At 46.5% G+C, this 27,476-nt stretch overlaps 2 protein-coding genes across 2 annotated transcripts; one reads left to right on the forward strand and one right to left on the reverse strand.

Annotated features, from left to right (window-relative positions):
- Positions 1-282: 282 nt before the first annotated feature.
- DNAJC30 (DnaJ heat shock protein family (Hsp40) member C30) lies at positions 283-2,245 on the reverse strand. Its single transcript, XM_066599729.1, has one exon. The coding sequence runs from the start codon at positions 2,204-2,206 to the stop codon at positions 1,346-1,348; it is 861 nt and encodes a 286-aa protein (XP_066455826.1). The 5' UTR covers positions 2,207-2,245; the 3' UTR covers positions 283-1,345.
- Positions 2,246-2,479: 234 nt separating this feature from the next.
- Positions 2,480-26,545, forward strand: BUD23 (BUD23 rRNA methyltransferase and ribosome maturation factor). The gene is made up of 12 exons (XM_066599730.1): positions 2,480-2,630; positions 9,112-9,149; positions 9,290-9,385; positions 9,461-9,543; positions 11,019-11,115; positions 11,861-11,957; positions 17,302-17,352; positions 18,199-18,284; positions 18,390-18,435; positions 19,971-20,032; positions 23,685-23,774; positions 25,362-26,545. Exons 1-12 carry the CDS (start codon positions 2,583-2,585, stop codon positions 25,414-25,416), a joined length of 849 nt encoding a protein of 282 aa, XP_066455827.1. The 5' UTR covers positions 2,480-2,582; the 3' UTR covers positions 25,417-26,545.
- Positions 26,546-27,476: the final 931 nt, after the last annotated feature.

The raw sequence follows: 27,476 nt of genomic DNA on the forward strand, positions 1-27,476 counted from the left end.
AAATATTCACCCCTGCACTTGGGTGATAAGTCATAGTTTTCAGGGCTATCGAGTGCGGCGCTGCTTGAGGCATGGAGTACTTTGAGGCGAGCCGATTCATCGTTTGGACAAGTTCTCATGCAGATGGGTCATAATTAGAGATGAGCGAGTATACTCGCTAAGGAACATTACTCGAGCGAGTAGTGCCTTAGCCGAGTATCTCCCCGCTCGTCTCTAAAGATTCGGGGGCCGGCGGGGGAGGAACGGAGGGGAGATCTCCCCCCCCCCCCCCCGCAACTCACCTATCACCCGCGGCGGCCCCCGAATCTTTAGAGACGAGCGGGCAGATCCTCGGCTAAGGCACTACTCGCTCGAGTAATGTTCCTTAGCGAGTATACTCGCTCATCTCTAGTCATAATGGCAGACACATCGTTGGCTCGTGAAATAAGAATCGTTCAGTCTTTCACATTCGCTGTGTAAGTGAATGAAAGTCTGATTGTTCTCAGTAAGAGAAGCCAAGTCACCTTGTAGATATGATAGCTTTTAATGGCTAACAAAAATACATGATGTAATCAAACTTTCAGACCTCTCAGGGTCCTTCCTCAGACATAATGGAACAGATCGAAAGACGTATGTATATTAAAACGTATACACATGTATAAATAGGTCTTTCAATCTGTTCCATTAAGCCTGAGGAAGAACCCTGCGTCGGTTCGGAAGCTCGCATTAACATCATGCAATTGTGTAAGCCATTAAAAGGCATCATATCTACAAGAACACTGGGTTTCTCTTGCTCTACTGGCTAACACAGTACCAAACTTTTTTCGTTTAGTGAATGAATGCGCGCCATTGAAAACGAACGAGCCAGCGATGATTTTCATGCTTAGATAAAATGAGTGACGAGCGAACGATTATCGTTCGGTCTTTGGCGCATTTAGACTAAAAGATTATCGTTCCCTTTTGCTCGTTGGAACAATAATCGTTCCATCTAAATGCACCTTTAAAAGTCTGTTATGGGAATCCCCCCGTTTATCACCCGTCTACAGGATGGTAGTTTGTCCATCGCTCAGGGTCCCCACCGATCAGCTCATTACGGGACCCGCTGTCAACATGGCAATGGCCAAGGTTGGCACCACCAGCATTGCTCTCATTAAATTCACCAGCTTGCACCAACATACACAGCGCTATCTGCGTCCTGCGCCGTCAGTGGGCCCGACCATCAGCGGCGGACACCGATCAACTCTTTACTGATAGTAAAAGTCGTAGGCAACCACTTTAAAGATCTTGAGTAATGGGGTGAACGGTTGCCTGGGTGTTACCCCAGAGTGTATATATATATATATATATACTCATGAAGTTAGAGTCTTTATCGTAGCGCCATGTACAGGACAACGACGGACACGAAGATGATCAATGGGGACGGGTCTATCGTGGTATTCGCCTTCTTCTTCTCCTCCTTCATCTGCTTTATGTATTCCCTCCTGGCCTTCCACGCCTGCTCTCGGGCCAACTGCTCCCCGTAATGCGCCTGGTAGAAGGCATCAAAATCAAACATGGGCTTGGCGGGCGTGGTGGAGGACGTTGACGCCTCTCGTGGACCGCTGGCTTCCTTACGAGGAGGGCTGCTGCTTTTCCCAGTGGGTTTCTTGGCGGAGCGGACGTCCTCCAGGCTGAGGATGCCGCGGTCGTACTTCTTCCGCAGGCTGACGCTCCCCAGGACGTGGTAGGCCTCCGTCACCAGCCCAAACTGGCGGGCGGCGTCCTCGTTCCCGTGATTGCGGTCCGGGTGGAAGCGGAAGGTTTGCTTGTAATACGCCGTCTTAACTTGCGCCTGCGTGGCGTTTGGTGTCACCCCCATAATATCGTAGTAGGCGGTGCGGCTTCTGTACAGCGGAGACTCCTTGTCCTCGGGGCCATTGGCGCCTTTTCTGCGATTGCCATTTTGGTGATAGGACGACCTGGAGCCGGTCCATTGAGAATAGAAGCGGACCTCCAGTCTTCTCTGCATTTGCATGTCCAAAGTCTGGCCCCTGTGTGTTCCTGAGGGCCACATGCTGTATAACCGCATTCTATGGCTGCTCTCAGGGGCCACAGCCCCCTTGGGGTCACTAACAAGCACGCATAATGGGAGCAATGAGCCGCCATGTTTCCTGCCGCACGAAAGCTTCTCTTCAATTAAATGTTGCCGAGTTTTCAGCCGGAACAACCTCAGGCTGACCTCCGCCATGTTAACCGAAGCGGAGGCCGGTGTGTGCGGCTTCAACTGATCACGTGGCAGCAGGGCAGTAATCGTAGACGCTAACGTGATTGGCGAATTCATCTGTCAATCACTATATGGAACCAATGAAAGTCTTGGGACCTGAAACGAGGCTTGGGTGTTAGCCAATAGAAAACTAGGGAAAACCTTGTGCCTAGCCATCGTTCTACTAAGTGGGCTGCATCGTCGCCATTTTGCTGAAGACTCTAAAGGTTAAGTTGTCGCAATTGACTTCCGCAGAGGAGACAAAGGCGTTGTAGGATATTGTCAGCCTCTTGTGACAAGGATTCCTAAACATGATGTCATTGGTGTGCGCCTACTCTCACGTGTTGAATCTGCTGCAAACATGGCTGGGAGTGTGAAGAGACCGGAGCAGACTGGACCTGCGGAACTGGTGAGTGATACAGTCCTCCTACATGGCGATCAGTGTTATGTGGACAGGTTCTATAGCATGTTAGTCTCTGATGAGACTTAAAGGGGATTTCCGGGATATACTCCAAAGAATGAAAAAAAGGAATGAGCAATATTAGTGAAAATGGATTCCAGTGCAAGATACACATGGAATGAGCAGATAATGCATATAAGTAGTTGCCTAATAATTTTCCTGTACAAGGAAGATGTGGAATAAACTGATATTCCACTAAGGACTCCTTCCCACGACCGTGTTGGTATTGTGTATTCTGTGCGAAATACGCTGTGCCCATCTGACGATCACATATATTGCATGAAATATGTGCGCAATAAAGATTGCAGCATGTTCTATCTGGGCGTCTATTATCCGCACATACATAACAGGATGGTGTATGGCAATCGGCGGACTGCAGTAAGTGCGCAGTGTTATTGTGTACTTGTTGCATGCCGTGCGACTGTTACGTGCAGCCAGTGGGTTACGCTCTTGTACAGCCGTCATAAAGTAGATGCCTAATAATTTACTTGTGCAACCTAGGCTTGGAATGAACAGCAAATATGTGTACCTTTATAGTGGAATGAACAAATATTCCATCTAAGCGGATGCATAATAATTTTCCTGTGCCTAATTGATGTGGAATGAACAGGACACACACACACACATACATACATACATACATACATACATATATTACTGTTTACAATGGAATGAATATGTATTCCAAATAAGTAGATGCCTAATAATTTTCCTGTGCAAGATAGACTTGGAATGAATGCGATAAATGTGTACATTTAGTTTATACTGGAATGAAAATATAAATAAGCAAATGCCTAATCATTTCCTGTGTCTAATAGACATGGAATGAACAGGGTATCTATGGTAATTTGTAATTGAATGAACAGATTTTCCACAAAAGTAGATTCCTAATCATTTTCCTGTGCAAGAAAGATGTGGAATGAATAGCATACATCTGTAGTTTATAGTGGAATGAACAGATTCCACATATGTAGACACCTAATAAATTTAATCTCCAAGATAGATGTGGCATGAACAGGATATATGTGTTGATAGAGGAATGAACAGGTATTCCACGTAAATAGATGCATAATAACGTTCCCGTGCAAAATAGATGTAGAATGAACAAGATATATTTACAGTTTACGGCAGAATAAACCTATATTCCACGAAAGTAGATGCCTAATTATTTTTCTTTTCAAAAGAGACGTGGAATGAACAGGATATGTGTGCAGTTTATGATGGAATGAACAAATATTCCACATAAGTACAAACCTAATAATTTTCTTGTGGAATGAACAGGATATAGGCGTCGTTTATAATGGAATGAACCGATATTCAACATAAGTAGATGTCTGATTGCTTTCCTGACAGATGTGGAATGAACGTAATATAGACTGAGCACAGAAAGTTACAGTAAATGTATATCAAGATCTTTCAGTGTCTAAAAAGAATAGCAAGCTCCCTAGGAATATGTTCATAAACTACACCTATTCCCTGTTCTTTCCCATCTATCAGGCATCCATAATTATTAGATGCCTACATACGTGGACTATGTGGCTATTTCACTTTAAACCTGTTCATTCTATGTTTAGGAATCGCTGGGAATTTGTTATGCATCTGTGTATATGGAGGAATATGTGGTCATTCTAGTATAAAATATAGTCATATCCTGTTCATTCTCTAATCAGAACATGAAAAGCTGTAAGTATCTATTTGGGGGCTGTCTATAGTGTAGTGGACATATATAACCAGTTTATTATATGGAATATACAGTTACTCCCCGACTTGCGAACAGGTTCCGTTACAGGAACCTGTTCGCAAGTCGAACAAATGGTTGTATGAAGGGGATCGCGGGTGGATCCCGCTCCATACAACGTCGGGTGCTGGCTGTTCTTAAAGCGGGCACCTGGTGGCAGCAGTTCCGACAAGCCGCGCCGCTTGTCGGAACTGTTAACACTTTAAATACCGCTCTGACAGCGGTATTTAAAGTGTTAACAGTTCTGACGAGCGTCGCGGCTCGTCGGAACTGCTGCCGCCGAGTGCCCGCTGTAAGAAACAGCCAGCACCCGACGTTCAGGGGGCCCGTACAGCATCCCACGATGAGATCGCGGGACGCTGTGTGGTTGCTAGGCAGCCGGGGACCTCCTGAAAGGCCCCAGGGCTGCCTATGCAGAGTGCCCATCAAGCGCACGGCTAGCAGCCGCGATCTGACCGGACAGGCTTCTATCAGGCTTGATAGAAGCCTCTCCGCTCCCTGCACAGTATGATGTAATGCCATAGCATTACATCATACTGTGCAGGACAGATTGTTCGTATCTAGCGAAATTCGTAACTCGAATGTTCGCAAGTAGGGGACTATCTGTACCTGTTCATTCCTTGTGTATCAGGCTCAGAAGAATAATTAAACGTCTACTTCAGTGGAATGTGTTCATTCCGCTATAAGGCCGCCTGCAGACGGGCGGAAATTCTGCAGCGGGATTCCCCACAGAATTTTCACCCGTACACGCCTGCATTACAATACGCAATCCTATGCAGACGGTCGCGGTTTGTCTGTGCGAAATCGCGCACAGAAAACAAACTGCGGCATGCTCTAATTCTATGCGGGGCTCGCAGAGCCCCACACAGAAACGTCACTCACCGTCCGCCGGCTCCGCTCTGCGCATGCGCCGGCACATGAAAGAGCCGGAGCTGCGGGAGCAAGTGAGTTCCGCGCTGCTCTCTGCAGGCGCTCGGGTCGTCTCCGGCTGCGAGAATTCTCACATCCGGATCTGACCCGGCCGTCTGCAGGCAGCCTAAATGACACATTTCTTGTTCACTTCACTTCTGTCTTACACAGGAAAATTTAGACAAATACTTACATAAAATGTTTTCATTCGACTCTAAACTGTATCTATATCTTGTTCATTCCATGTGTAGCAAGTATAGGAAATCATCGGGCAAGTGTTTGTGTGAAACACGTATTCATTCCACTGCAGACTCTACATATATCCTGTTCATTCCACATAGGAAAATTATAAGGCATCTATTTATAAGGAATGTTATATGCATTCCACTAAAAGTGTATCTCCTGTTAATTCCTCAAGAAGTATAGGAAATTTGTTAGGCATATATGTAGGTGGAAGATCTGTTTATTCCACTATAAAACAAACACAAATACACCGTGTTCATTCCATGGCCATTATGCACAGCACAATTATTAGGCATCTGTTTGTTTGGAATATCTGTTCATTGCACCATAAAGTACATATTTATTCTGTTCATTAACCCCTTGAGTGGCACGCCTGGAAATTTTCCGGGACGAGCTCCACTGCTCATAGTGACATAGCCCGGAAGATTTCCGGGCTATGTATCACTATGGGAGCTGCAGAGCACAATGCCACAAGCTGTGACAGTGTGCTCTGCCTGCACAGACCCACAGAGAGCAGTGCAAGGGCTTTGAAAAACCAACAGAAGATATTGCCGACATGTCGGTAATGTCCTGCTTTGTTTACAGGTTGCCATAGAGACCATCGGCTTGTCAGAAGCAAGCCGATGGTCTCTGTGGCAGGGAGAGCTGGTTGTTAGCTGTCAGAGGACAGCTAGGTACTAGCTCTTACAGCAGAGATCAGAGAAAACCTCCGATCTCTGCTGTGTTAACCCTTTACATGCGGCAGTCTATGTGACTGCAGCATGTAAAGGGCTGTCACTGCAGCATGTAAAGGGCTGTCACCATCGGACCCCCGGAATGTGATCAGGGGGTCCTGATGGGTCCCTGTGGAAGTCCCCTAAAGGGACAAAAAAAAATTAAAAAAAAAAAAAAAGTTACAAAATTATAAAAAAAACAATAAAAACACTTGTCTCCCTTTACTTTGTAAAAAAATCAAAAATACAATCACACATGTGGTATCCATGCGTCGTAATGACCCAGAGAAGGAAGTTAATACATTATTTAACCCCTTAATGATATGGCCCCTTTTTTTCTTTTTTCCCCATTTCTTTTTTTCCTCCCCCCTGTTTAAAAAATCACAACTTGTCCCACAAAAAACAAGCCCTCACATGGCCATGTCAATGGAAAAATGAAAAAGTTATGGCTCTTGAGACGCAACTGCAAAATTAGTTGAAATTCAATGATTAGACCATTTTAAAAAACCTGCCCTGGTGGGCACGACAGGGTGGTAGGAAACCCGCCACTCAAGGGGTTAAACTCAATTATGCACAGGAAAATCATAACCTATCTACTTGTCTGGAATATCAGTTCATTCCACTTTCAACAGTATATATATTGTTCATTCCACTTGAATTTTGTTTAGGAAAATTATTAAGCATGTATTTTTGTGGAATGTCTGTTCATTCTATTATAAACTACACATATTCTGTTCATTTTACATCTCTTTGGCACAGGAAAATTATTAGGCATCTGCTTATTTGTAATATTTGTTCATTCCACTATAAACTACACATCTCGTTCATTCCATGTCTTTCTTGCACAGGAAAATTACTGGTGATCCACATTTGTAGAATGTCTTTTCATTCCACTATAAACTTGTCTATATTCTGTTCAATCCACATCTCTATCCTGCACAGGAAAATTATTCGGCATTCGCTTATGTGCAATAGATGTTCATTTCACTGTAAACAATCTATATATCAGCAAGCGGAGTAGTTTACCTATGCTAGATGGACGCGGTGTTAACAGGATATTATATATATGGAATAAACAGATGTTCCATATAAGCAGATATCTAATAATTTTCCTGTAAATAATAGACGTGGAATGAACAAATAGTGCACTAAAGTAGATGCCCATTTATTTTTCTGTGCAGGATAGACGTGAATGAAGGGGATATTTGTGTAGTTAATAGTGGAATGAACACATATCTCAAACATAAACTACACATATATCCTGTTCCTGAGTTATATACATATTTGAAAAAAAATATGCTGGCCTTGTATAATAATGGTAAACCAGCCGATACACGCCCATCACGACCCCCCCCCCCCCCTTCCCGCTGCTCCAGCGTTGCCTCTCCATTCATCTCGCTGGCTCTGTTTACAAGCTGAGTCGGCCTATGAACAGAACGTCACAGCGAAGGTCAACCGCTGAGGCCTCTGATTGGCTGCAGCAGCTTTGTGACACCCCACCGTGGGGAGAATGGAGAGGCAGCAGTGGAGCTGCGGGGACCAGGTTGGCTGCTTCCGTAAAATCTGTTGCCTCTTGGAGCCGGGATGTGGTGGTCCATGGGACAAGACTCGGACTGGGTGTGGTGGTCCATGGGACAAGGCTCGGACTGGGTGTGGTGGTCCATGGGACAAGGCTCGGACTGGGTGTGGTGGTCCATGGGACAAGGCTCGGACTGGGTGTGGTGGTCCATGGGACAAGGCTCGGACTGGGTGTGGTGGTCCATGGGACAAGGCTCGGACTGGGTGTGGTGGTCCATGGGACAAGGCTCGGACTGGGTGTGGTGGTCCATGGGACAAGGCTCGGACTGGGTGTGGTGGTCCATGGGACAAGGCCCGGACTGGGTGGGGTGGTCCATGGGACAAGGCCCGGACTGGGTGGGGTGGTCCATGGGACAAGGCTCGGACTGGGTGTGGTGGTCCATGGGACAAGGCTCGGACTGGGTGTGGTGGTCCATGGGACAAGGCTCGGACTGGGTGTGGTGGTCCATGGGACAAGGCCCGGACTGGGTGTGGTGGTCCATGGGACAAGGCCCGGACTGGGTGGGGTGGTCCATGGGACAAGGCCCGGACTGGGTGGGGTGGTCCATGGGACAAGGCCCGGACTGGGTGGGGTGGTCCATGGGACAAGGCCCGGACTGGGTGGGGTGGTCCATGGGACAAGGCCCGCACTGGGTGGGGTGGTCCATGGGACAAGGCCCGCACTGGGTGTGGTGGTCCATGGGACAAGGCCCGCACTGGGTGTGGTGGTCCATGGGACAAGGCCCGCACTGGGTGTGGTGGTCCATGGGACAAGGCCCGCACTGGGTGTGGTGGTCCATGGGACAAGGCCCGCACTGGGTGTGGTGGTCCATGGGACAAGGCCCGCACTGGGTGTGGTGGTCCATGGGACAAGGCCCGCACTGGGTGTGGTGGTCCATGGGACAAGGCCCGCTCTGGGTGTGGTGGTCCATGGGACAAGGCCCGCTCTGGGTGTGGTGGTCCATGGGACAAGGCCCGCTCTGGGTGTGGTGGTCCATGGGACAAGGCCCGCTCTGGGTGTGGTGGTCCATGGGACAAGGCCCGCTCTGGGTGCGACCCTGAGATGGGAATATCATTAATAGATTGCTGCTGTTGATGTACAGCAAAGGAATATTTGGTAACTCCATGCGCTCCTATAGACTGCAGCTGGCACCAGACAGTTAAAATGGGGAAGTCGCACAACAAACTGTCTCCTTGTTGTTATTGGTTTATTGAATTGTTGAGCCGCGTATCTCCGTTATTTCTTGTAACGAATATGCATTTCTTTTAGTTCTACAATGAAGCTGAAGCCAGAAAATACACACACAAGTAAGTATCACCCTCCCCTTTAAATGTCTCCCTGGATCAGTGTGTTTGTATGTGTGTATATAATATATTATTACATGCGCACACATATAGATGGATTTTGGGAACTGGTTGATGAGTATTTGTCTCGCCCTGCCGTTTAGCTCCCGTATTATAGAGATCCAGTCCCAAATGTCGGAGCGTGCCGTGGAGCTCTTATGCCTACCTGAGGATCAGCCCTGCTACCTCCTGGATGTCGGGTAGGTTGCACAGGATATTGAATATATCTTTCAGGTTGTATGTATATTTTTGTTAACTCTCCTTGATTTTTCTAGCTGTGGCTCAGGGCTGAGTGGAGACTACATAACTGAGCAGGGGCATCACTGGGTTGGCATTGACATCAGTACGGCCATGTTGGGTGAGTTGGTCCTTTTGGTTTTGCTGTTGATCTTTGACCCCGCAGTAAGCTGTAACACTATTACTCATGTGTGACTATGACACATGGTAGGCTGAAGTGCGTGGCATGGAACGTCAGAGGTGTTATTGATAAAGTTAAAGGGGTTGTCCCGCGAAACAAAGTTGGGGTATACACTTCTGTATGGCCATATTAATGCACTTTGTAATGTAGATTGTGCATTAATTATGAGCCATACAGAAGTTATTCACTTACCTGCTCCGTTGCTAGCGTCCTCGTCTCCATGGTGCCGTCTAATCTTCAGCGTCTAATCGCCCGATTAGACGCACTTGCGCAGTCCGGTCTTCTCCCTTCTGAATGGGGCCGCTCGTGCCAGAGAGCTGCTCCTCGTAGCTCCGCCCCGTCACGTGTGCCGATTCCAGCCAATCAGGAGGCTGGAATCGGCAATGGACCGCACAGAAGACCTGCGGTCCACCGAGGGTGAAGATCCCGGCGGCCATCTTCGCAAGGTAAGTAAGAAGTCACCGGAGCGTGGGGATTCGGGTAAGTACTATCCGTTTTTTGTTTGTTTTTTTTAAACCCCTGCATCGGGTTTGTCTCGCGCCGAACGGGGGGGCTATTGAAAAAAAAAACCCGTTTCGGCGCGGGACAACCCCTTTAAAGGGGATATCCAGGAAGCGGCCACCGGGATGCACCGGGGTCGGAGCGAAAGCACTGCTCCGACCTCTGTGTAACGGTCAGCGCTCGTAACTGCAGGCGCTGCTCTTACTGAAATCAATGGGAGCAGTGCTTGTAATTGCAGGCGCAGTTCCTATTGATTTCAATGAGAGCTGCACTTAAGAGTGCCGGCCACTACACATGGGTCGGAGCAGTGCTTCCCTGGTGGATCCCAGCGGCTATTGTCTGGATAATCCCTTTAAGCTCGTAGTAGTCCTCCAAATATTAGATTACGCTCTCCAGATTTACTGTGTCCTCAGTAAACGCACCTAACTGGCACCAAAACTCTAGCGTCTCGCAGCCCTGGATTGGATGGGGATACGACTTCACGATTACGAATAGTTCCCGCGGAGCATTTGCCCTGTCCGCAAAAAGGTTCACTTTAAGCTTGTAGAGTGTAAGGCGGATGCCCAGGCCGGACGTTATGTTGTGTTGCCTTATTATGTTCCGCCCTTTAATATTGATAGCCACGTACGTTCCACCGCTTGCATGTATTCAGCTTATTCAGTATTTAATATGTTCTGTTACGAATGCTGGTCCATAAAGACTTAGATAAATTCCATGATGTTACTGTTGAACCCCCTGGGGGTCCAAGGCGTACCCCTCATGCAAGTATACTTGAAGAAGTACATATCATAGATGCGTGGTGCCACCTCTATCTTAATGATAGTCTTGTGTATTTGCCCCCTTATTTTCCTTGAAGATGTTCCATTGATCATTAGTTCCCATGTTCTAATCTCTGCTCATGTTAATTCCTCTAGATGTGGCATTAGACCGTGACGTAGAGGGGGACTTGATCCTCGGGGACATGGGGCAAGGGATTCCTTTCCGACCTGGAACGTTTGATGGCTGTGTCAGGTATGTCACATGTATTGAAGCAGCTCTAACTAGCAAGAATTGGTAACACTAAAAGGGCTTGTCCGGGTTATTAAAGGGCAACCTAAGGGGTCCCGCATGGTGTAAAATAACAAAACCGCAGATTCTCACCGCTTCTTGACCTTCCCTGCTGCCGACTCCGGTCTCCCTGCTGATGTTCCTTGTAGCGACTGCAGTCAGCTTGAGCTGTCTACAAACAAGCTGCTGCTGCCACTGACAGCGCTCAGCGATTGTTGCTGTCATCGGCTGCAGTGACAGGTTTACAGGACATCACAGGTTAACTGCAGCCCCTAAATGTCAGTGCATCAGAGATCCAGCGGCGGGGGCCGAGCAGGAAGCTGTGAGAAGCAGCTGATTTGTTAATGTACACCATGTGGGACCCCTTAGGATCCTTTTGCACCTAATGAAAACCTCCCGATTCTTATTCCCCCGAGCTGATGACCTCCTCAGCAGAGGGGTGGAGAGGAGGCAGAGAGGGGGCGGGAGCTCAGTTCCTGCTCCTGGCTCTTCCATACGACCCCCCCCCCCCCCCACCTCCCTGCAGATGAGGACGACTTATATCGGCTCGGCATGAAAACCGAGCCGATATACATTCCTGTGAATCCAGCTTTAGGCTGCCCTCTCGTAACTCGGACAATCCCTTTTAGTTATTAGTTTTAGGGAACTTTTTAGTGTTTTATTTATTAGTTTTTGCTGAAGTTTTCCCTAATGGACGGTCTTCTGTTAGTATTTCTGCTCTGCAGTGGCTCTGTAATGCGGATAAGAAGACACATAATCCTCCTCGACGGCTCTTCCGCTTCTTCTCTACTCTCTACGCTGCCTTGGTGAGTGTACTGGTTTGTGGTTTTCTTATAGTATATAACCGTCGCCTGTTTGGTGTAAACTTGTCTAAGTTATTATTGAAGGGTGTTATATGCAACCTCCCTATTGTGTTACCATGGTACACAGGAACCCTGCAGCCAGGCAATGTGCTGTAGACATTTAGGGGGGGTATATAATCCTCTGACTAAGGGAGTTAGGAAGCGGCACCACCGGACTAACGTCACTTTGTCTTTTCAGGGAAAGCTTTTGCCCAATTTTGTAATCCACTCAGCTCCTTTATACAAAAGCAGGTGTGTCCCATGAAATCCAAATTGTTTCTCCTTCAGGAGAGCACCTAGGTGTGTGAGAAGACTTATATGGCCATCTATGCTCCTCTGGGACATATGCAAATGAGAAGATGGAATAATACCTCTGCAGCGCCATCTATTGGATTGCAGTATTTCTGAAAGTCAATGTCGGGCTCTGCAGACAAGCCTTATAACAATGACTGGGAATTGTATGCCAAAGCCAGAATAACCATCCACAGACAGCCATTTTGGGGTTATTGCCCCTCATCCATGTGCAGTAGGTTGCTATCTTGGCTAGTGAGAGCCCTATAGACATGGGTCAGGAAGTTGACAAGCCAGAAACCTACTGCAACCCTTCCTGACCCACATCTCTAGGCCTCTCACTAACCATGGCAGAAACCTACTGCACACGGATGAGGAGAAAAAAACCCAAATCTGCTGTCTGTATATGGTTATTCTGGTTTTAGCTCCTTGTTATAAGGCTTGTTTAAAAAGTCTGACATTGACTTACAGGAATGCTGCCTTCCAATAGGGGGCGCTGCAAAGGGAATTGTTCCATCCTCCCATTCGCACTTTTAGTATCACAGCATGGCACTGACATCGGTACATTTAAGGTGTTAATGGAGGAGTTACTATGGTAAGTGGAGGATCCTGGCTGACAGGAGGAGTTACTATGGTAAGTGGAGGATCCTGGCTGACAGGAGGAGTTACTATGGTAAGTGGAGGATCCTGGCTGACAGGAGGAGTTACTATGGTAAGTGGAGGATCCTGGCTGACAGGAGGAGTTACTATGGTAAGTGGAGGATCCTGGCTGACAGGAGGAGTTACTATGGTAAGTGGAGGATCCTGGCTGACAGGAGGAGTTACTATGGTAAGTGGAGGATCCTGGCTGACAGGAGGGGTTACTATGGTAAGTGGAGGATCCTGGCTGACAGGAGGAGTTACTATGGTAGGTGGAGGATCCTGGCTGACAGGAGGAGTTACTATGGTAGGTGGAGGATCCTGGCTGACAGGAGGAGTTACTATGGTAGGTGGAGGATCCTGGCTGACAGGAGGAGTTACTATGGTAGGTGGAGGATCCTGGCTGACAGGAGGAGTTACTATGGTAGGTGGAGGATCCTGGCTGACAGGAGGAGTTACTATGGTAGGTGGAGGATCCTGGCTGACAGGAGGAGTTACTATGGTAGGTGGAGGATCCTGGCTGACAGGAGGAGTTACTATGGTAAGTCGAGGATCATGGCTGACAGGAGGAGTTACTTTGGGGAGATAACTTTACTGCAACAAGTCCCAGATCTATGTGATCATAAGAAACTGCAGAAAACTCAATTTCAGTCTGGGTTCACACGGGCGAAAATCCAGCAGAAATCTTGCGGACTGACCACAGCGGGACCGCCCGGAAATGCCCAGAGATTTCTGCAGCAGAAATGCAGCTTTAAAGCTCGCGCTGTTCAGCACCGCTTTTGAAGCAGTTTTGCGGCCTACGTTCCGCTGCGGCCATCTCTCCCTATAGAAAGTAGAGCGGTCGCAGCGGAGACGGTGATTAAAATTGACATACTGCAGCTTTCAATTCTGCGCAGCATATCAGTCTGTTTCGGCTTGGCCGCAGCGTGTGCATAAGATTTTTGCAAACCTTGTCCACTTTGCTGCTTTATCCCGGGATGAACATTGCCGGCGGAATTTCCTTGCAGAAAGTCTACACGGAAATTCGGCAGCAATTCCACCCGGTGTGACCCCAGCCTTATAATGATCAGTGTGATCGTCTCTAGACGTGGACAGAGTTCTAGACTCTGCAGGTAAACAAAGAAAGTTCCCATTCGGTTACTGCAAGTAGCTACAGAAAGTGCAGGTAATAATGGGAGTAGAGTGGCAGATGGCACGCGCCAATGGCTCACGTACATGAAAGCCTTGCAGCATACTGATTACAACTGGCTAGGCAGGAGAGATGTAAACTGGAAGCTTGCAGTGCAGTCCGAAACGCGTAGGTAGAGTCACTGGCGGTCTCTATAGCTGCAGGGTGATGTCTCCCAGTACCCTATGTGGAGCTGGCACCTGAGGGTATACCACCAGCTGTCTCCCAGTACCCTACGTGGAGCTGGCACCTGAGGGTATACCACCAGCTGTCTCCCAGTACCTTACGTGGAGCTGGCACCTGAGGGTATACCACCAGCTGTCTCCCAGTACCTTACGTGGAGCTGGCACCTGAGGGTATACCACCAGCTGTCTCCCAGTACCCTACGTGGAGCTGGCACCTGAGGGTATACCACCAGCTGTCTCCCAGTACCCTACGTGGAGCTGGCACCTGAGGGTATACCACCAGCTGTCTCCCAGTACCCTACGTGGAGCTGGCACCTGAGGGTATACCACCAGCTGTCTCCCAGTACCCTACGTGGAGCTGGCACCTGAGGGTATACCACCAGCCGGCGTGTTTCTCCGTATTTTGTCCTGCTCTCTGAGCTCCCAGTTTACATCTCTCCTGCCTGGTCAAGCGTTCTTGTGGAGGCGCGATCTGTAAACTGCAAGGCTTTGACGTGAGCGAGATGTTGGCGTTAGCTATCTGCCGCACCGCTCCCGCTATTACCTTGCTTGTGGCAGAGCCCATACAATGTAAGGGCAATTGACGTTATAAACGTTCTGTGATCCCTCTATGGCTGCGAAGCCCGTGAGCGCGGCTGAGCAGTCACATGCACAGTGATCAGCATGTGACCGCCTGCCGCTGTTTTCGGGTTCTGTGCAGTGGGCATCAGTGCTGCAGCGCTGGACGGGGAAGGGGGTGTTCAGTCCCAGCAAACCCCTCATCTGTAATGGCTTGCTAGATGCCATTAGTCGGTCGGCAGCATCACTTTATTGCTCACTTTTATATTGGCGCAGTACCATTGTTTTATTGTACACACGGCGATATACCCGGGTGTTGTGCGCTGCTAAGCGCAGGGATTGGTTTTTGAAAATTGGGCTTACACAGTTATCTCCTCCTTCTGCATGATAACTGATGCTACTACGCCATTTTGCAGTGGTGCCACAAAATTAGATTATGAGGCGCTGCGCAATTGGCACATCAACCCTGCGCACAATCCTCTTCAGTAATATTTCTTTTAGCTGAAATATACAAAGTCGGCCACAAAAATGAGCCCAGCCTCCACTCTTATGAAATCTGCCCAAAAGACAATCTGTGTTGCCCACAGCAACCAATCACAGCGCAGTTTTTATTTGACCTCAGCAGTATAAGAAATAGCAACCAATCACAGTGCAGCTTTCACTTTACCTCAGCTGTGTAAGAAATTAAAGTTGAGCTGTGATTGGTTGCTATGGGCAGCACAAATTACAGGGTGAGTCAGTGAGTTTTCGATTTTTAATTCCGCCAGTATTTGTCGCCCGATGCTGAAGAACGCTCAGGCAAAATTTCACTCAAATCGGCCAGAACTGTGGATGTGTATACGACACAAACCAACAGATTTAGTGTTTTATATATAAGATTTAAACTAGTTTTCCATTACACAGCGAGTATGATTTGGTATATAACACTCTGAGGCCTCCCTCACACGTGTGTTGCGGCAAGTGCTGCGATTTAAATGGCAGCGTTTTACTTTAACTTTCAGCACTTATCATTGATGAGGAGCGCTAAACGCTCCAAAATAGAACACACAGCGTTTGAAAATCGTGGCGCTGAAATCAAGCGGCTGTCTGAGCGGCTCCCTTTGAAAGCAATGAAGGAGAATGTTGAGAATGGCGCAGTGTTCGGCCACTTATAACTCCGTGTTTCACATTCCCGATGGCGCTGGTTTTATGCTGTCTGAACCTCATGATTCTCGCTTGTCGTTCAGTCGTTTGCCGCATTTAAACTGAACGATTATTGTTCCGTTTCATTCATCTGAGCAGTAATTGTTCCATCTAAACGGGTTATCCCAGCATTATCCTAATGCCAAATGGAATGGAGGAAGGTTGGCAGTCCTGCACTACCCAATATGTGCCCACTGTTTTACATAGGGAAACTATGTTTTCCAGAAGCCCCTTGTGTTCTGTGAGCAGCGCCACTGACACTAGATCGTGTTCGCGCATGCGTAGTGTGTGGCTTGCACCGCGCATGCTCGTTCTGGGCAGGAAGGACAGCTTGACTTGCTGCACGGGGAGAGGCCTAGCGAACCCCCACTGCACATGCTCAACCTGTCATAGAAAACCAATGGAGGACAGTAACTTGGTGCAAACATCCAAACCGCATGAGGTGCTAGATGACAAAGAAACCCTTTGATGTGGGGAATTAATTACATTGGTAAACTGTATTTTATGAGTCGGGCACAATGAGACTTGTTTCTTATTTTGGTAATTCCCCTTTAATGAACGGTTCTGCAAAGGGAATATATTATTTTCACTGTACCTTTTTGTTTAACTGTTGGGGGGGTATACGGCTATTCTCTTGTGTACGTCTTTTACCAGAATCGCTCTTTTTTTTTTTTTTACAAGTTTGGCAATATTTGGATACTAATCTGAAAGCAGCTGCAAGTAAACGCTATTCCCCAAGACCGCTCTTCCCTACGCCATCAGCATAAGGCCTCCTGCACAAAAACGTATTTGCGATGTGTATTACACAGACAGAGAATATAGTGTTCCTGCATTTCATTGTGCCATGCGCCCCGCTGTATGTGATGGTAAATACATGCAGAGTCTGATTAATAGACAGGTGTATAGATCAGTCCAAGTTCTCTGAAATCACATTGCTTTCATAGACTTCAGCATGTTGCAAGAGTCTCTCTTATTTCTATCCAGAGACGCAGCACAGCCGATACGTAGTAACGCTGCGACCCGTCACTGGGCATCTGATTTTAGCGTGCCAGCTTTTCTCTATTGGTATGTTAGGTGATTGCTGTGTATGCTATTGTCTAACATCTGCGCCAGGGTGAAACTATTTAAAGTGACAGTTTCCATTTTCATCGCCAATCTAAAATAGTATATGGGTGATACAGCTTTTTTTGGTTGCAGGTTTCTGTTATTTTTATCCCTTATAGTATGAGCGAGTTACGTTTTCTACATAGTCCATCAGTACTAACCTGCTGGTCATTTCTTGCAGGCTCGGGGGGCTCGTGCCGTGCTGCAGTTGTATCCTGAGAATGGAGAGCAGGTGGGGGCTATATTGTATTGCACTGTTGTCACTTACAGCGAGGGCTACACAATCAGTTGAATTAAGGCCTCATACACTCGTGCGGGTTTTAGCTGTGGAATTCTGAGCGGACGTCCACCTCCGGGTTCCTCAGCAATAACCCTGCATAGCATGCTATGGAAAAATGATTCTTCACGCACACGAGCGGAAGCCAATTGTGGTTTCTGTTCGTGGATGAAAATCGCAGTATGCTGCATTTTTGCATGGCTAGCTTCCATTGAAGTCAATGGAAGCCATTTGATCCGCGGCCCTTCAGCATTTACCATTCGGACAGGCTGCAAATTCTGTCTCATTGCCAAAAAAAATCTGTACTGCGCATTTGTGACGGCCGGAACATCCGTAGTACAGAAGAAACACCTGCCTAGGTACTCAGTCACCGTCCGTAGGCACGGGTGCATTCTGTGCAGGACTCCCCATGCAAAATCCGCGTTGAGGCCGAATCCTACGTTTTATCAGAATCGTGAAATTGAGATAAGCCCTCCCCCTTGTGGGTGGGGCTAATGTCAGTCTGGGGTGCAGTGGGGTGTGCAGGGTGCTGAAGAGGAGGGGAGAGGACAGTATATTGAGGCTGTAATGAGGTGTGTACATAGTACATGGGGGGGGGGGGCTGCAATGACTGCTGGATATGGAACCCCATCCTTCATGTGTAGCCAAAGTTCACACTCCATTCTTTTGCATAAGGGAATCCCATACAAGTCCTTGATGAGTACTGATTATCAGAACTGTCCCGGTCCTCTATGTATAGTAGGGCGTTGCTGCGTGCCGTTGTGTTGTATGAAGCTGCTCACCTCTCGCCTCCTCTTCTAGCTAGAACTAGTGACAGCTCAGGCCATGAGGGCCGGCTTTACTGGCGGTATGGTGGTGGACTATCCTAACAGCAGCAAGGCTAAGAAGTGAGTTTTGCTATTGGTGCACTTTATATAAATATCTTTCGGCCGCTTGCAGAATGTATTCTTGGCACACAATTTATATTGTCTGTCATTTTTTGTATATTTTAGGTTTTTCTTGTGCCTGTTCGCAGGTGTGTCTGGAGCGTTGCCTAAGGTATGTTTAACCAATAATGTGTGCATCCGTTTATTCCGACTCCTTTATAATGGTGGTCCAGTACATTTCCTCTACTTTTACATTGACTTCAGTGGGAAAAACCTGTCTAAAGTAGCAGCAACACCGCAACATGGAAGAAAGCTAAGCAAAACCACAATGGGAGGGGAGCTGATGAAATACATTTCATACAGTATAACTCTGACCTCTGCTGTAACTTACTGATGCCGCAAGCAATCCTCCCTAAGGCCTCCCTCACAAAGGCGTTTTTGTACAGCGTTTAGCGCTAAACGCTGTACAACGCTCCAATTCATTTCGATGGGGCTGCTCACAAAAGGCTGAAAACGCAGCGTCTTCAACAGCGATGCATGTTCTATCTTTGGCCGTTTTCAGCCCTGCGTTGCCAATTGAAATAAATGAGCAGCGGTTTCAGCGCTGCCGAAAATGCGGCCCTACTTGGTACCAAGCTTTTGGCAGCGCTAAACACCCTTGCTACACTGCCTGAATCACAAAAAAAAAAAAAATCAATACTCACCTTGCAGGTGAAGACACTGTCCCCGCCGGTGCTCTCGGGACTTGTCAGCCTTTAGAGGAACTTTCGCTGGCAATGGAGATTTTAAATCCCCAGCACCAGTGAGAGATTTCTTTGATTGGCTGAGTGAAAGCCGGCTGAGCCAATCAGAGCCAGCGCTGGATGCATCCAATCACAGCCATTTATTCATTGGCTATGATTGGACGCATCCAGCGCTGGCTCCGATTGGCTCAGCCAGCTGTCACTCAGCTGACTCAGCCAATTGCAACAATCTGCAGGCTTCATAAGGTCCCGACAGCAGCGGCTTCACCAGCTGGGTGAGTATTGATTTTTTATTTTTTTATTATTTTTTTTTTTACTGAGCTTTCAGCTGTGCTCAAAATACTAGCATAAGGCATGCCAGCGCTGGTGAAACCAGGTGGAATCTGCAGTAAATGCTGTGTGAGGGAGGCCTTGGGGTGTGTTCACACGTAGCTGATTTATTTCGGATTTTGGTGCAGATCTTCAGCAGATTTCACCTTTTCAGTTGATATCAAATTTAAGGCTTGAAATCTGCTGCTGATCTGCACCAAAATCCGCAACAAAACAAGTTCTGAACACAATTGAGATATACTGAGAAGGCTACTATTCTGAGAGTATTACTGATAGAACATGTTGGTAAAAGGTGGAGGTTCACTTTAAAGAAGTTGTTCCACTTATGTTTTGCCGCAGACAGCTCCATACACTGCACAGTGGCCGGGATGGTACTGCAGGCTCAATCCTATTGAAGTGAATGGGACTCGGCCTGCAGTATTGACCTGGGCCACTGATTGATGTATGGAGCGGTCTGCTTCCTGCAGCAAAAAACGGCTAGAAGTGGGAATACTCCTTTATTACGGCTCTGCTTAAGGTGTTCAGGCAAACTGCATGTGTAGTATGTGTTGGCATGAGCATTTACCGGCCTTCAGTAGATGGAAGTAAATTAGGAGGCTAATAATATTTTACACTTTTTTTTTTTTTTTCATAGGGTCTGGGAGATAACGCAGTAGAACAAGGGTCCAAACATCAGGCATCATTTACCAATGAGAGGTAATGAATGTATGTATGTGCCATACAGCTAGACCTATGCAGATATAGCAGGCACTCCGGCTGGTCTGTACTTGGCACGTTGCGATGCTCTCTGTGTTCTGACACTTTTCTATCATGGCCAGCATTAACTTTTTCATTAATCTGTGCTAGAGTAACTCTTCTGTGGGGACGGACCCGACAGAATATTCTTCATTCCCTCCTATGTCCTCCTTCAGTATCGGTGCCTAAAACCGTCCCCAATATTCCATGTGTGGTCTGACCAGTGACTTGTAAAGAGGAAGAACAATGTTCTCACCATGTGCCCCTAGAGTCTCTGTCTCCACCTTTGCTTGTTTTATCTGCTTCTACATAAACAAAAAGAAAGTAATAAAAAATGATTACCCCCCTTTACATAATTATTGAGCCAAATTAGCTTTCTCCTATTCCTAGCCCTCTTACTCCTGTAAGGTATGAACCTCTCACAGCGAGTATTTAACACGTTTTTAAACCTTTCCCACTTATTGTATGTACTCTAATTTTTGAGGACACTGTTCCAGTCAATTGGGATAATAGCATCTCTGAGCTGTTTGAACTTTTCCCTCCTAAAGTTGGGTATTTCTGTAGCTCTCTGATAAAACTCCCTATTGAAAGAAAAGTGGAAATTTATTGTATGATGGTCACTATTTCCCAGGTGCCCCCCCAACTTGCACCTTTGTTGTTCTGTCAGGTCTGTTCAATATTAAGTCCAAAATGGCCGTCCTTCTAGTTGGGACTTGAGTTATTTACGCAAAGTTTTTACCGTTAAGAGATCCGTAGGTTTCAACTTCCCAGTTTATATCTGTACAAACTGTAACCCTGTAAGTTGACCGCCAAGTCACAGCTTTCATCCAACCAGGTCTCTGTTATTCCCACTATGTCATAGTTTTCCTCAGACATTATTACTTCCAGTTCATATACTTTATTGGTCAGACTTCTAAACCGTATGGTGTCTAATGCTAGAAGGTTTTGATTATATTTTATATTACGTATATCCCTACTAACTGTTCTGCCAGTTCCAACTCTACTAGCACTTCCCCCTCAATACTCGTTATTTAAGGCCTTTTTACACAAAATGATTATCATTTTAAAAAAAAGAAATCGTTAAACCGGGCGAAAATGAATGATAGTTTGCTCATTGTTCATCCTTCATTTCTTACAAGCATAAAAATTGTGTGCTCATTCGCTAACAGTTCGGTTTGAAAACCAGTCGTTCTCTTCCACTGGAACAGCGGACAACATGACCCTGTTAACCCCTTAAAGGGGTTGTCTCGCGAAATTAAGTGGGGTTATACACTTCTGTATGGCCATATTAATGCACTTTGTAATATACATCGTGCATTAAATATGAGCCATACAGAAGTTATTCCACTTACCTGCTCCGTTGCTAGCGTCCTCGTCTCCATGGTTCCGTCTAAATTCGCTGGCAGCTTGCTTTTTTAGACGCACTTGCGCAGTCCGGTCTTCTCCTTTCAGCACGAGCCGCTTCAGTGTGCTCGCCGCTACAGCTCTTCTGCGCATGCGCAGACGAGCTGTCACTGCTCGGGAGCGCGTTGGAGCGGCCATTCTGTACCATCCTCTGTTAGAGGAAGGTGCAGAGCCGCCCAGCTGTCCCGAGAAGCCGCCCAGCTGTCCCGCCGTCCTGCCGCCCAGGTAAGTGATGGGCCGGGGGAGGGGGGCTGTCGCTGTGCCGGTTACCTGCTGCCTGGCGGTGGGTGACTGTGTGCCGTGGTCGGTCGCGTTCAATCCAGGGGTCCGGTCGGCGGCTGCGGGGCGTCTGGTTGTCAGGGAGACACAGCTGGTAGCGTCTCGGGAGCGCGCACGTCGGGCTACAGCAAGGGATGGGAAAAGAGCTGGCGGCCATCTTGGGAAAATTTTTATAAGTTGCTGAAACGCTGGAACGGTAAGTACAAACCAGCTAGAAAAGTCATTTACAGGGGGGCTTAGTAATGTATGCTTAATTAGGGGGACTGGGCAAAAAAAAAAATTCACTGCTTCCTCGAGACAACCCCTTTAAGGATATGACCCTTATTTAATTTTTTTTTCTTTTCCATTTTCTTTCACCCTCCCCTTTTAAAAAAATTAGAACTTTTATTTATCCATCCATGTCGCCGTTTTTTGCGGGACGAGTTGTATTTTTCAATGGTACTATTTAATGTACTGAAAAAAACGTTTAACAAATTCTAAGTGGAGTGAAAGGGGAAAAAAACGAAATTCCGCCATCTTTGAGTGCGTCTTGTTTTATACGGAGTGCACACGGCAACAAAAATGAAATAGCTTTATTCTTTTGGTCAGTACGATACCAAACTTATATATAGTATTTTTTTCTTTATTTTGTTTTTTCTTTTTTTGCTGCACTTTTTTTTTTTACTTTTATTTTTTTCTCAGATATTAATTTTTTTTAAAATTATTTTCTGTCGCCATCTTCTGGCTGCCATAACTTTTTATTTTTTTTATTTTTCCATTGACATAGTTGTGTAGGACATCCTGTAGTTTCTGTTGGTACCATATTTTTTTTTAATATACATACAGCTTTTTATTACATTGTTTCTTGGAGACAGGGTGACCAAAAAAAGTGCAATTCTGGCGTTCGTTATTTATTTTTTATCTGATGAAGTTTACCACGTGGGGTGAATAATGTGTTACTTTGACAGATCGGACTTTTACAGACACAGTAATACCAAACATGTATTTTTGTTTCCCTATTTAGAGCATTATATTATGAATATGGCAAAAGGTTTTTTTTTTCTTTAAACTTTTTAATTTATTTTTTCATAATTAGTAAAACTTTAAAACTTATTTTTTACTTTTATTGTATTTTAGTCTCCAGAGGGAACTGTAACTTGCGATGCTTTGGTCACTCCTGCAGTATGTTGTAATGCCATAGCATTAGATTTATACTGCGATCTGACAAGCAGTCTATCAAGCCACCCCACAGGCATCGCTTGATGGGCATTCTCCTATGACAGCCCTGGGGCTGCCATGGCACACGCACGGCAAACCCACGATCTCATCACGCGAGGTGGGGTACGGGACCCTTTATCATCGGATGGCGCATTTAAATGCCGCTGTCAGACCTTGCGCCGCGGCTTATCGGAGCTGTTGCGGACGGCTGTAAAAAACATAAGATCTCCCTCCATAAACCCTGCAGCCGCCCATACAGCACTACCTTCTTACCATGCAAGCCTGCCAGTGTTTGCCTGCACAATCCTCCTTATTTACAGACACATTTGTATAGAATTTGGCCATATTTTTTGCTGGAGAAGGTCCATATACTGCCATCAGAACCATTGTGCACCTGAGATCTGAAATGCGTTGGGTGTCCTCATCACCGTTACAGCGCCCTGCGATATCTGCTACTGCCTTATATATGTTCTGTAGTGCAGAGACGATACGGCCGTGTGGGGACGATACGTCGTAAGTAGTGACTACGTACCAGAGGTGTTGTCATGTCTGCCTGTACCTGCTGAGAAGGTGTAGAGTCTCCTCCCAGCTCCCCAGACGGACAAACAGCAAGAGAGGTCTGACGTCGTGCCTGCTGCCAGGGGCTGGCATGTTTTCCTTCCTCTTACATAGATTTGTTGCTATAAACCTTTCTAAAGCAAACAAATAACTAAAAAACTACTTTATATAACAGGATGCGATTTAAGAATATGCGAGGGAAATCAGTGAAGAAGAGCAGAGACTGGATCCTAGAGAAGAAGGAGCGGCGCAGGCGACAAGGGAAGTAAGTGCACCGTGTGATGCTGTAGGGTCAGGAGATATCCTTGTATCTAATGTGTATTTATGGCGCATCAGATGGAAAGGTGGGGTTTCAATTTTTTTGAGAGGCCATTAACTTTAGAAACTACACCGTCATTAGCGTTTGACCCCCCCCCCCCCCTCCCTACACAGACTCTCAGTTCGGCCGAGCATTCATGGGGACAGTGGAGAAATCTGCAGCCAGACCTCTCTGGCGGCAGCTTATGTCCAGGGGTGACAAAAGGATCAAGTGCTGAAATTTAGTGTAACCCAAACTTTCCCCTGGCATCAGGGAAGTCGGGAGGTCTCCATACATCAAGACCTGCTAAAAGCGGCAGGATTGGGGAGACTTTTGTCTAAAGGGCGTATTCACACGAACAATTGATGCAATGCACACGCCACTCCCACGAATATGAAATTCATTCACACGAGTGATTTTGGGGTTTTTTTGTTTGTTTTTGTTGCCCCATTGCTGCAAGGAAAAAAATAAATTGCAGTGTGTTCTATCTTTGGGCGCTCACTTGGAACGCCTCACCCATTGTTTTCAGCTGGACCTTGAAAGACATTGCATGCATTCCACAACAATGCAATTTTTTAATCAATAACTCTTGGTAAAAAATAAAAATAAATCTTGGTATTTGTATAGCACCAACTTATTCCGCAGCGCTTTCAGGTAATTATTACTTATTACCCCCCCACCAAGCTGGGTTCTCATTTTACCGACCTCAGAAGGATGAGTCAACCTTGAGCCGGCTACCTGCGGGCATCAAACTTGCAACCTTCAGGTCGTAGGCGAGAGCTTACACTCTGCGCCACACGAGGCTCTCTGCATCACCCTGAAAATTGCACGTTGGCGAGCGTGTTATCAGGCTCGCCCCTGTGAATGTAGCCTTATAGGTACAAGGGGCTTTTAAACTGCCCTCACTATTAACACTGCTGGGCTGGCATACATACACTCCTCTGTGGGCGCCACAAGAATGTGTACATTTTTTGCAATGGCGGGCGACGTATGCATTGGTTGGCCGTGTACATTGGCAACATTTCTTATGTATACGTACAACCGTCACAAAGCAATGTGATTACAGCTTTAGGGCCCTTTTACTCTGCGTGATTGTTGTGACTAATGGTTACATTGAGTGGTTTGCACCAATACTTGTTGGGTATAAATGCGCGCAGCAACCAAACGATCAGCATTAAGCCTTTAGATTGTCAGTGATTGGATCTTTCATGCAGACCTAAAAATCTTTGTTCATTTACCACAAATGGTTTCGTACAAATGGGTGTTGTAACAATTTGCGGCATGGACGGGAGTGGCGGAAGGGTTGGCTGCGGGTCTGTTATGGTTGGAATGAACCAATCATAGTTTAGCATACATGCAGGCCTACTGAACCATATACGATGGATACATCGCCACAGGTTGTATGCTTGTTCCAATGTATCTGGCCATGTAAAGGGGCTCTTACTGATAGAGTAAGGAGTGCTGACCGGGCCCTGATCAACGCTCTGTATACTGGGATTATGGCTTTGTTTACGGTTTAAGACTTTTGCTAACCAATGCCTTTTGTTAATGCAGGGAAGTTCGGCCGGACACAAAGTTCAGCGGACGCAAGAGAAGACCTCACTTTTAGCACCTGTACATGGACTCTCTTCCTTGGGATAAGACTTTGCAGAGTGCTGCATCCAGTAATATATTTGCTGACTGTGCGCTTCCTGGCTTACAGTGCCTTCTGATTATGGAGCTGGAGTGCGTACTGGGCTCACTGAAGATGAAGCTGCAGGATTCACCCCCACAAGCTAAAACTAGAGACAACTTCTGGAATTATTAAACTTTTGAAACATTCTTTTTTTCCTGATATTCACCAATTTCTTGGTGTTTCCCTGTTACTATTGGTTTTCAGGTAACGAAGGCCACGAAACCCATTTATATCAGCATGGTATAGTTAAAGGGGTTGTACCAAATCTAACGTTATCCCCTATTCTCAGGATAGAGGATAACTTTATGATAAGTGGGTCTGACCATTGGGGTCCTGAATGTAGCGGAGGTCACGCATGCACACAGACACTGAAAGTGGCTTAGTAGGAGCACTCTGCCATCTCCGCTGCGGTCATTGAGATGTATGGAGCTGAGGTGCACATGTGTGGCCTCCCTCCATTCATACTGTAACTGTTGGGACACCCATTTTTAGGATCAGTGGGGGACTCAATGGTCGGACCCTCAGCGATCAGAAAGTTAATCCCTTTCCTGTGGATAGGAAATGATTTTAGATCTTGGTAAAACTTGTTTGCAAGCTGGTATGGAAATTCTGGAATATACATGTCTGCGTGCTCAGCCGATTTTATTAACATAATGGGGGTTCTGTGCTTCTGACACAAATCCAAGATTTTTGTTGGATCAGTCATTTAATTTTAATCGGATTGCTTTTTGTAGACCTTTGCTTGAAAGGCATTGATGGACGAGGCTTGCTGTGTCTATGGGGGGAGATAAGGCTGTTGTGGCGACCTTGGCCCTACAGTGTCATCTTCACCTTTTAGACTCCTGTCTTTATGGGTCTGATTACTGGGTATCAACTAATTCTCATTATAGTGATAAACCTAGCATAGGTTTGACTTTCTGGCACATGAGATGGCAAGCGATGTGACATTTATTAAGTGTTGTGTGCCTCTTTATCACTTTATGTTTGTTGACGTTCCAGGAACGGCATCATACAAAATTGAACCCCTTTGTGATAGATTATATAAACCTTTCTTTGCACTCTGTGTGTTGCAGTTTGTCAAACTTTCATTTCTGTGTAACCTGTTATGATAAAACCTCTTAAAAAGGAAATGATTGCACTAAATATTTCGGCCACTAGATGGTGCTTTAGGGTAATTTATACTTTATAGCTGATCTAAAACAGAAATTCTTAAAGGGAACCTGTCCTCAATCTTCACCATAGTAAGCACAGCGCCAGAATTATTACCAACAGCTGTTTACAAAACATTATACATGCATATCTGGAGAATCGCTGTTTAAAAAAAGTTTCGCACCACATGTAAATCATGCAGACTGGTCCAGTGGGCAGGCAGGTTTTTCCCCGTATGCACACCACTTCTCCTAGGATATCACGCAGCACAGACCCGCACAGGGATTCTGCCCACAAAAAGGAGAGATGATCAATGGCGGCTTGAAATTTGCTGCGCTATGTTGATGACCTGGTACCATAGGATGAGAGAGGTGGACAGATGGGAAAAACCTGCAGACGAGAGCTGCTCCACCGGACCACTTTCCATGATTTACATGCGGCGTGGGACCTTTTAAAACAGCGTTCTGCAGGTATGCATTTCCAAGGAGCCATGACAAAAAGGGGGGAGTTTACTAAGCCCGGCATCTCCATCCCCAGGCTTAGTATGATTTTCCATGGGGCGCTCAGTACATGAAGAGGCGCACACCTCTCCATGCAGTGAGTGCATCTCGGCTCCGCCATGCGTCTTCTCATGAATGTACAGACGAGGTGTAAATTTCTGGCCTAGGTTACACTAGTTTCTGGTGTAAATTATACATAAATATGTTGGCGTGGCCATGCCCTAACAAGCCCCATCCACTTTTAGTAAGGTAGAGGGTCTGGTGCAAAAAGGGGGAACATTTGCAAATTCTTGTGCAGAAAACTGCAAAAATGTACAACTCTTATGTGCCAGAAAGCAGCATAAA

This window comes from Eleutherodactylus coqui, chromosome 4, assembly GCF_035609145.1.
Source record: "Eleutherodactylus coqui strain aEleCoq1 chromosome 4, aEleCoq1.hap1, whole genome shotgun sequence".
Classification (NCBI taxonomy): domain Eukaryota; kingdom Metazoa; phylum Chordata; class Amphibia; order Anura; family Eleutherodactylidae; genus Eleutherodactylus; species Eleutherodactylus coqui.

Excerpts from the sequence above, each read along its gene's own strand:
- DNAJC30 (XM_066599729.1), bottom strand. The coding sequence starts at position 2,206 with ATGGCGGAGGTCAGCCTGAGGTTGTTCCGGCTGAAAACTCGGCAACAT.
- BUD23 (XM_066599730.1), top strand. The coding sequence starts at position 2,583 with ATGGCTGGGAGTGTGAAGAGACCGGAGCAGACTGGACCTGCGGAACTG. Across the intron at positions 9,150-9,289 it reads GCCAGAAAATACACACACAA|CTCCCGTATTATAGAGATCC; the intron begins GTAAGTATCACC and ends CCTGCCGTTTAG. Across the intron at positions 18,285-18,389 it reads AACAGCAGCAAGGCTAAGAA|GTTTTTCTTGTGCCTGTTCG; the intron begins GTGAGTTTTGCT and ends TGTATATTTTAG.